At 47.4% G+C, this 10330-nt stretch overlaps 1 protein-coding gene across 1 annotated transcript in view; it reads left to right on the forward strand.

Moving 5' to 3' along the window:
- TCEA3 (transcription elongation factor A3) overlaps nt 1-8847 on the forward strand; it is a 43619-nt gene extending 34772 nt beyond the window's left edge. The window contains exons 8-10 of the mRNA XM_012801576.2: nt 3523-3698; nt 5379-5450; nt 8734-8847. Coding sequence (XP_012657030.2) covers nt 3523-3698; nt 5379-5450; nt 8734-8742 — 257 coding nt within the window. The 3' untranslated portion in view covers nt 8743-8847. The remainder of the gene's footprint in view (nt 1-3522; nt 3699-5378; nt 5451-8733) is intronic.
- Nucleotides 8848-10330: the final 1483 nt, after the last annotated feature.

The raw sequence follows: 10330 nt of genomic DNA on the forward strand, positions 1-10330 counted from the left end.
GATCCTCCTGCCTCAGCCTTAGGTGCTAGATTACAGATGTGAGCCACTGCATCTGACCATTTCTTCTGACCTTAAAACATCTAATCTTTTTGGGCAAATAGCAACATAAGGCCAGAGTTACAAGTTGCAACTTGGCTTTACAGCGTGTCATGGTTCAGGCTGCTATAACAAAAATACCATAGACTCGGTGGCTTCTAAACAACAGACATTTATTTCTCACAGTTCTTTTGGCTGAACAGTCCAAGATCGAGGCACTGTCTGTTTGAGATTTGGTGCCTGATGAGGGCAGGAGGAAGCTGAGGCAGGAGGACAGCTTGGGCCCAGGAGTCTGAGGCTTCAGTGAGCTACGACGATGCCAGTGTACTCTAGCTGGGGCAACGGAGTGAGAGTCTGTCTCAAAATACCAAACCAAACAGCAAAACAAAACAGGACGCTTTGTGCTCCAGAAAGAAAAATCACAGCTCGGGGAGGGTGCCTGCTGTGCTGTGGCTCAGGAGACAGAAGGCAGCCCAGCAGGGAGAGGTGGATGGACACCTCTCCGCATCCCTGTCCCCAACTGGCTCTTTGTATCTGTCCTTCACCTGACTCCATTCTTCCCCTTCTCTCTTTACCTTCCTGTCCAGACATCTCAAAAAACAGCATAGGCTCTGAGATAACTGTTGGCGTGGTTGAGTGAATACCCTGTCAGCCCGGGAGGAGGGGGCCCTTGTCTGTTCACTGTCCACCCAATGCTGACAGCAGTGCCTGCGTGGCATAGAATTCAACAAGTGTACATTTGGCATCCTTCTTTTAATAGTTATACAACACGAAGAGCTGAGTCATCGTCTACTCTCATTTCCCTTATTTTCAAATTTCTTTTCTTTCTTTCTTTCTTTTTTTGAGACAGAGTCTTACTATGTCACCCTGGGTAGAGTGCCGTGGGGTCACAGCTCATAGCAATCTCAAACCCCTGGGCTCAGCCTCCCCAGTAGCTGGGACTACAGGCACCCGCCACAATGCCTGGCTGTTTTTTTGTTGTAGTTGTCATTGTTGTTTAGCAGGCCCGGGCCAGCTTCGAACCTGCCAGCCTTGGTATATGTGGCCAGTGCCCTAACCACTGAGCTATGGGCACCACTTCTTTTCTTTTTTTCCTTTTTGAGACAATCTCACTCTATTGCCCCGATTAAAGTGCTGTAGCGTTGTTGTAGCTTACAGTCTCAAACTCTGGGCTTGAGTAATCAATCCTCTTGCCTCAGTGTCCTGAGTAGCTGGGACTACAGGCGCCCACCACAATGCCCAGCTAGTTTTTCTATTTGTAGTAGAGATGGGGTTTTACTTTTGCTCAGGCTGCTCCTGAACACCTGAGCTCAAGCGATCCACCCCCCTCGGCCTCCCAGAGTGCTAGAGTATAAGTGTGAGCCAGCACCCCCAGCTTCGAATTTATTTTTTCTTCCTCTTCTTTCTTCTTTTTTTATTAAAGGCTAGTCAAGTGAAGCAGTGGGAGTGGAGAAGGAACAAAGGAATCTGTAACTGATTGTGATCAATTAGCTTTATAAACGCCACTACACTCGGACCAGCCTATTTTCTGTATTCTTGCACTCACTCCATGTATCTTTGCTGCTGCCTCATTCCAATGAGGCAGGGCAGAAATGAGTAAATGGATTGGTGGGTGAGTGGATAGATTTTTCTGTTCTGTCTCTTAGCCGGTACCCAAGACCTTCCCTCCTTCCGCGGTCTGACCTCCAGTCGCACCTCCCACACTCCTCAGCTTGAACCCACCCCCAGAACTCTTCCCTAGATATGCTATTCTTGTCCTCTGATCTTTTGCACCTGCTATTCTATTTATCTGGAATGTGCCATCCCCCCTTGGGAATTCCTATCTTTCAAGCCTGATTAAGTGTTAGCTTTGTCATGACCCACACTGACCCCAGTTAGCCACCGTAGTCTGTGCTTTCCCCTGCCCTTGAATACTGTTGCTGTAGTACTTCCTTCCCTCCCTCTTGCAGTCCTGAATAAATGCTTGTAGAACCCAGGTGCAGAAACCAAATCTTTACATGTGAACCCTTTGGGCTCAGAGGCAGTGGTGTGCTTGAGCTCGCTCCTGCCAGCTCATGAGAGTTGATTCTGTGTAGCTCTTCCCAACTCTGCAATCAGTGACATCACATTAGCAACTTGACACTGCCCACGGTGGAAGCGTTTGTATTATGAAAGTTGACAAATGCTACAGGTCAGGTACCCCTCACAGACACAGTTAGCTTACCAGCACAACGATGCAGTTAAAGGCATTCAGTAAATTGGCATCCAAAAAGTTTTGAATGAATGAATGCATTATGCTCTGGAAAATCTCCCTCCTCCAATTAAAATCAGCTGCTTTCTATTTATATGGCCTTTGGTAGACTTGTTTTATTATATATCAACTATTACCAACTATTAGCATGCACCAGAATAACCTAGGGACACTAATAATTATGCATATTCCTGAGCCTGCCCTTAATGTTTCCGATGCATAAGAATCTGCATTTTCGGCTCAGCGCTGTAGCTCAAGCCGCTAAGGTGCCAGCCACATACCCCTGAGCTGTCGGGTTCGAATCCTCAAACGCTTGGGCTCAAGTGAGCCTCTTCCCTCAGTCTCCTGAGTAGCTGGGACTACAGACGCCCATCACAATGCCTGGCTAGTTTTTCTATTTTTAGTAGCAATGGAGTCTCACTCTTGCTCAGGCTGGTCTTGAATTCCTGAGCTTAAGCAATCCACCTGTCTCAACCTCCCAGAGTGCTAGGATTATAGGCATGAGCCACCATGCCTGGCCCCAAATCCTTATTTTAACATCATCTTCAGCCATACTCCTCCCTGTCTACCAACCTTTAACTAGAACTCTCCAGTTTGTAGTTCCCCTCTCTGCTCTCCACTGGCAGAGGCTTAGGGGGAATCAGAGGTCAGGGAGATGGATAGAGAAGGGAAAGGCCTGGGTCATGCACACTGAATGTCGATAGTGAGCTGGTGGGAGGCAAGAGACTGTTCTGTAGGGACCCCCAGGAAAAGCTGTTCTGCAGTGTGTGGTCTCAGGTGAGCAGTTTGTGTGAGCTGCAGGGTTCTGTTGAGGTTGGGTAGCACCAGTAAGTCATGGATGGTTGAGACAAAGTCCCACTAAGCACAATGGCTGGCCAGGGGTCACAGCTCGAGAGGCAAGACCAGATGGGAAGGACAAAGGGAACATCACAGATCAGGTGGGCAGTGGTCAAGCCAGCTCAAGCAGTTAAGTTTCAGGCCACCATCTTGGCCGGCAGTGTGAGCAGCAGACCTGAGGAAGGGGGCACAGTGTGCCAGTTCTGGGCGGGGGCTGTTTGCCTGCTGTGCTTCGGGACATACCTTACTGATTGTTGGCCCAGCCAGAGCCCACAGGTTTGACCTTCTAGCCATGGGTGCAGTGGGGACTCTTTGGGTACAGCTTTCTCCCTGCTGGGGTCCAGACCTCCCTCCAGCATGTTCCCTCCTCCTATGTTCGAAACTGCGGGTGGGGGGGCAAGATCCCTGGGGCTCCTAAGCCCTGAAGGGGAGACTCCTTTCTCTCCAGGAAATGGCCAGTGATGAGCTAAGGGAACTGAGGAATGCCATGACCCAGGAGGCCATCCGTGAACACCAGATGGCCAAGACCGGTGGCACCACCACTGACCTCTTCCAGTGTAGCAAATGCAAGAAGAAGAACTGCACCTATAACCAGGTACGGCCAGTGTGGTGGAGGAGGCCCCGAGGGCAAAGAGGTGGGAAACGCAGAGAAGCTTAGGGAAGAGCCGGAGGGGAAAAAGGACTAAGACTCTCCAGGCTGCAGAGAGAAGGGCAACGCTTGGTACACCAACCTGTTACCAAGTAGCTTCTAGAAAATGTTCTCCTGAGTTTGGAATCACCCAGCTATGTGTCTTTGAGGCTTGGACTGCCTTGAAGTGGGAATAAGTGAACCAGACTCACCGAACTCTGAACTTCCGTAGAGTCACAGAGGCTTCAAGAGAACTTAGCCATATGAAACCCAGCTCCCCCGTTATATATACAGGGAAACTGAGGCCCAGATGGGGGGTGGGAGGGGTGGATGGGCTTTGCAGCTTTGCCCAAGGTGGCAGAGCAGGCCAGTGGCAGAGAGAGTAATAAACCCAGATTCAGACCTTGCTGCCTACTGTCCAGCTAACTTGGTCAGTAAAGCCCCAAGGGGGCTTGGGGATTTAGCCCCAAGTCCTGACAGTGAAGACCCCTGCCCTGGAGCCGAGAGCCTCAGAAGCTGTGGAGGTCTCCCTTCTCTGAAAACCAGAGAATGGCCTCCTATTTCCTGCAATTTTCAGAGTGCCCCTGGAGCACCAATATCCTTGGATTCTAATTGTTGTCTAGAACTCTGTTCATTCCTCCATCTGTTTGGCAAGCAAGACTCTTCAAGAGCACCTTGCCTGCGGTGCTCTGTGACTACAGCAGGAATACAATCAGCCTTGCCATTGTGGAGGCATCTCTGGGAGAGTTCTGATTCAGGAATTCAGGGGTGTTTGTGCAAGCTTCTGCTCTCTCCCAACTAAGCAGGTTTCCACGTAGAGTGATGCGCCTCGCCTCCTTCCAGAAGTAAACTGCCCATTAGCAAAGCGTTTCTCCCATAGAGAAGCCCCACTAATTTCCTTTCTCTGGTGTCACTGTTTTCCAGCACAAGGCTGTGTCTTCCTGGCAGTCTCCTGGGCTCACTCATTAGTGGAGTGGTTCCTCCCACACCATAGATTCCCAGCTGACATCATTTGTAGCTGAATGTCAGCTAAGTAATAACTTTCTACATGTCATGGCCAACTGGGGCTGGCCTTAAAAAATCAAAACAGCAACTGTTAAATCTGGAAATGCCAGAGCCTTTTGCTGTGAGAAATCCAGTTCCTACGCCTGCATGATGAAATTAAGGGACGGAGAAACTAGAAAACGTTATATGGAGTGGTCCCTTTGATCTTCAAGTCCTTTTCCTCTCTGGACCTCAGTTCTTCCACCTGTAAAATAAGGAAGATAAACTAGATGATCTCTAAGGATGCTTCCAGTTCACTGAGTTCTGATCAGTGAGTACTTCCAGCAGGGTGTGTTCAGGGGTGAGTCACAGAATACTTCCCATAGAAGATGAGTTTTGAGGCCAGAGGACAGATCAATTGCAAAGGATCAATAAGAGTGAAAGTGCAAAGGTCAAGTTAAGCTGGTGAGATACTGGGAGTGTGTTGATAATATTGACAAAGAAGAAAGCATATGTTAATGGAGTTCTCAGTGATATGAGAATTGCCAGGATGGGGCGGGAATATCAGTGCCAACCTCTGGATTTGAACCTACTCCTGAAGACAGTGGGAGCCATAGCAGGTGCTAGAGCAGGAGATGATTTCATGAGTGGGTCTTTTCTCAGGTGCAAACACGGAGTGCTGATGAGCCCATGACTACCTTTGTCTTATGCAATGAATGTGGCAATCGATGGAAGGTCTGTATGCCTGTATCTTTCCCCCTCCCCTGTCACATGCAGACCCTGCCCCATGAAAGGAATAGAATACCCACAGCCCAGAAGAGGCCTTGTGCATGGCAGGGCTTGCCAGCCTGCACAGAGTAGGCCTGCAGAACCACAGATAGTGGCGGGGCGTTGTTAGGAGGCGGGGAGAGAGTGCATGGGCATGTTTTAATTTTGGAAGGGTGCCAAACTGGAGTGGGCTGCAGCCCACATTTTGTCACAGGATGGGCAAGTCTGTCATTTCGGCACAGATGGAATTGGCTTCCTGAGATCCACAGAGAGGAGGAAAAACAATAACACTCTGCATTTGGACCACACCTCTTTGCAAAGTGCTTTCACAGATGGCATTTTCTTTGAACCACTGGTCATAGCCAGTAATTAGAGACAGGAAGGCTGAGCCTTGTCAGAGGGGAATTGCCCCCTAATCCCACCAGACTATCCTCTCCTCCTAAGGCAGCCCTGGAAAAGCCTTATAGTACCCAAGTCCTTGCAAAGGCAGAGGTTTTGTATTCAGGCATGGAGCCAAGCACAGACTCCTTCTAGAGTGCTCCTCCCTGCCAGGTCTTCTTCTGGTCACGTGATTTACATCAGTTGCCGTCCGACTTGCACATGTGCTATGTGATGTCTGGACTACCAGGCAGGCTGCAGGTGCTCTCAAAGTTCTAAGATACTTAGAAAAGAGTCCTTGATCAAGTGGGGAGCCCTGGTTCCAGGTCCCATTCTTCTCTATTACTGTGTGACACTAAGCATATCACTCACCTCCCTGAGTAAAAGGGTAAGGATTCTCCCAGGGTTGATGTGAGAATTATGTGTTAACATACACTTTGCAAACAACTATAAGAATTGTTCCTTTAGGGCAGCACCTGTGGCTCAGTGGGTAGGGCACCGGCCCCATATAATGAGGGTGGCAGGTTCGAACCTGGCCCTGGCCAAACTGCAACAACAACAACAACAAAAAGCCAGGTGTTGTGGCGGGCGCCTGTAGTCTCAGCTACTTGGGAGGCTGAGGCCAGAGAATCACCTAATCTCAGGAGTTGATGGTTGCTATGAGAGGCACTCTACCGAGGGCGATAAAGTGAGACTCTATCTCCAAAAAAAAAAAAAAAAAAAAAAAAGCCAGGCATTGTGGCAGGTGCCTGTAGTCCCAGCAACTTGGGAGGCTGAGACAAGAGAATCACTTGAGCCCAATAGTTTGAGGTCACTGTGAGCTGTGATGCCACAGCACTCTACTGAGAGTGACAAGTGAGACTCTGTCTCAAAAAAGATTTTTTTTTTTTAGAGATAGGGTCTTGCTATATTGCCCAGGCTGATACTGAACTAGCCTCAAGAGATTCTGCCACCTCAACTTGGGATTACAGGCATAAGCCACTGTGCCTGGCTCCATTTTATAATATTCTTCTCACTTCCAGATGAGGAAATTGAGCTATAGAAATGGTTAAATAATAAGCATAAAGTCACAGTTTGGAGCATTGTCTTCCATTTCTCTAAATTCCTGATAAATTTATTTTTCTTACTAAGGGCCTCAATAGCTCTTATTGGGACCTGATTAGAGCTGTCATTTTTTTTTTAAGGTAAAAACTAGATGATTAAGTACTTTGTCTTCATTCACTTCTCAAGCACTTAGGGATGGACTCAGCATAGTGGCCTGGTGGTTTAGAGCATGGACTCTGACACAGGCTCAAATTCTAGCTTTACCCTTTATAAAGAAACTTAGCTAAGCCTGGGTTTCCTCAGCTGTAAAGTGGGGTATTAGTATATAGCCCACAGAGCTGTTTTTGTTTTGTTTTGTTTTGTTTTGTTTTTTGAGAGAGAGTCTCATTATGTCAACCTCGGTAGAGTCCCATGGCATCACAGCTCACGGCAACCTCAAACTCTTGGGCTTAAGCAATTCTCTTACTTCAGTCTCCCAAGTAGCTGGGACTATAGGTACCCTCCACAATACCCGGCTATTTTATTACTGTTGTCATTGTTGTTTAGCAGGCCCGGGCTGGGTTTGAACCCACCAGCCCTGGTGTATGTGGCTGGTGCCATAATCACTGAGCTATGGGTGGCAAGCCCCCAGAGAGCTGCTTTGACGATTAGAGAAGAGAATACATGTAATGCATTATCAAGGCCTCTGACAGCTCATATGGCACTTTGTCAAATTAGAGAAAGATGTCCCCTCCTCTAGGCAGACATGGTCTTGTGCCAGGGTACAGGGCAAACAGCATGGGCTGAGTTTCAGCCTCAACTTGCCCCTTTGGCTAGGCTCTTTGGTGCTGTCAACAACTTGCACAACCATACAATAAGCCCTAAGGACCTACATGCCTGGTACATAAAAACCACTGTTCTTACAATTTTGAGTGTGTTTATGTACTAGTATTTTGGGAGTTTCAGCAAGTCACTTAGCTTCTTTGAGCTGCTTCCTTAGCTATAAAAATATGAGTGATACTAGTGCCTAGTGCATAGGGTATTGTAAGGATGAAAATAATTAATATATGTTATTACTTCCTGGATCACAGTAAATGCTCAATTAAATGTAGCCTTTTCTTTTTTTGAGATAGTCTTACTTTGTCACCCTCTGTAGAGTGCTATGACTTCAGAGCTCACAGCAACCTCAAACTCTTAGGCTCAAGTGAATCTCTTTGCCTCAGCCTTCCAAGTAGTTGGTACTCCAGGTGCCCACCACAACTCCTGGCTATTGGGTCTTGCTTTTGCTCAGGCTGGTGTAGAACCTGTGAGCTCAGGCAGGCCACCTGCCTCAGCCTCCCAGAATCCTAGGATTATAGGTGTGAGCCACCACACCCGGCCCTAAATGTAGCTCTTGTGATTGTTCTGTCCAGGAAAGGACATTTTGCATGCTTTAAACTTAACACACTCATTTATTCCTATTATTTGGAGAGACAGGACCCAGCAGAGGTGGCCTCTACACAGCTTCTGACATGTTCAGATAGTGACCATTGCCTCTCTCTCTTTAGGGAGACCTAAACTCTAAACAAATGATAAATAATAGTCACGGTTAATAATCTTAATAATTGAAAGCCCACCACGTGTCTGACACGATTAGTATCCATTTATTACCTGATACCATTCACAGGCATTATGATCTCATTTTCCAGGTGAGTGGTTTGGTCACGGTCACACAGCTAATAATGGCAGAGCTGGGAATAGGACAGTGTCTCCAGACCCCCCACCCCAAGCTTCTTTTTCAGGTTCCCCCACAACCTCCTTGGATACTGCAAAGACACCTCTCAAATTCTGTTGCCTTTTGGTTTTGTAGTTCTGCTGATGAAACAGCCGGCCAGGATGACAGTGAACAAAGTGAAGAAGGACAAAGAGGAAGCATTAAACTGTCTGAACTGAAGAAAAAAATAAAAACTAAAATGAAGAAAAACACTGAACTCTCAATGGGGTCATAGGGATTAGTGGAAGAATTCTTTTGCAAATGAATAATCAGTCATTAATAACAACTGGCCAAGGGGGATGGCCAACTGGCCAATTGGAGTATAATACTAAGAATCTATATTGACAAACTTCTTGTAGAAACACCTCGAACCTAAGGTGGCCTATTTTTGACAGTGAGCTAGCAGGCCTTTCCTTTGAGCTCCTTCCCTCCCATCTGAATCTCTCAGCCTTTTCTGAATTAAAAAATATCTTACGCCTGTAATCCTAGCACTCTGGGAGGCTGATTTGAGACCAGCCTGAACAGAACCAGACTCCATCACTTAGGAAAATACAAAAATTGTTGGGGACATTGTGGCAGGCACCTGTAGTCCTAGTTACTTGGGAGGCTGAGGCAAAAGGATTACTTGAGCCCAAGAGTTTGAGCTTACTATGAGCTATGATGCGATGGCACTCTACAAGGGCAACAGAATGAGACTATGTCTCTCTCTCTCTCTATATATATATATTTATATACCATTTCAACACAAATCCTGTCCCACCCCCACCTCAGAGATGCAGGAGCAGACTGCTCTGGGGGCCTTTGAGGACTCCAGGCCAAGTCCCTATAGGATAGGAATAGATCCTCTTGAGCTCAGGCTTTCTAAGCGAAGATGACAGCAGTGCCTCTGACTCCATGTCCCCTTTCTGAGCCTCAGAACCTGCCTAGGCCCTAGCAACATGCTTCATCTGTAGCCCGAGCTTCAGAAGATTTTTGCAGAGTCCAGGGAGCTTGTCATGCTTCTTTCATGATGATACTGGCTTTCTTTTGATGCTAATAGGAACTTTAGGCAAAGCTGGACCTTCTGAAAAAGACTTAGGGCAGCAATTGGGACAACTACAGCCCAGGTTCATAGTCTGCTTGGGGCATCATCCACTCTGGACTTGGTTACTATCTTCCTCCTTGTACCCATCAAGTGCCTTCTGTAGAGGAAACCTATAAATAAACTAGGTGCAGAAGTCTGCCACCATCTTTAGCTTTTTAATAGTTAGATTTGGAGTGAGTCCCTTGGAAACGTTGAAAATCCTCTCACAAATGATACAACACAGATAGCTCAGAGACGGGAGGATGAGGACAAGAACCCAGGTCTTCTGCGTCCTGCCACTGTGGTCAGTTCTATGAGAGATCCAGCGCTATTCACCTGCTCAGCCCCTACCTTCCAGGAGGTCACAGCCTAGCAGTGAAAGAAACCGTAGGCACAGACTTCCACACCAGATGGCATGTGATAAATGGCACATTTGAGGTATGAACATTATCCACATTAGTGCAGGGGAATGTTGCTTAGAAACCCAGGTGCTTGTTAAACTTTAATATGGATAGGAATCCCCTGGGGTTTGTGCCAAAATGCAGCTTCTGATTCAGTGGGTCTGGGGCGGGGTCTGAGACTTTTCTCAGAAAAAGCACCCAGGTGAGGCCAATGCTCTTGGACCACACT

This window comes from Otolemur garnettii, unplaced genomic scaffold (assembly GCF_000181295.1).
Source record: "Otolemur garnettii isolate 467f Iridium unplaced genomic scaffold, OtoGar3 scaffold00009, whole genome shotgun sequence".
NCBI lineage: Eukaryota > Metazoa > Chordata > Mammalia > Primates > Galagidae > Otolemur > Otolemur garnettii.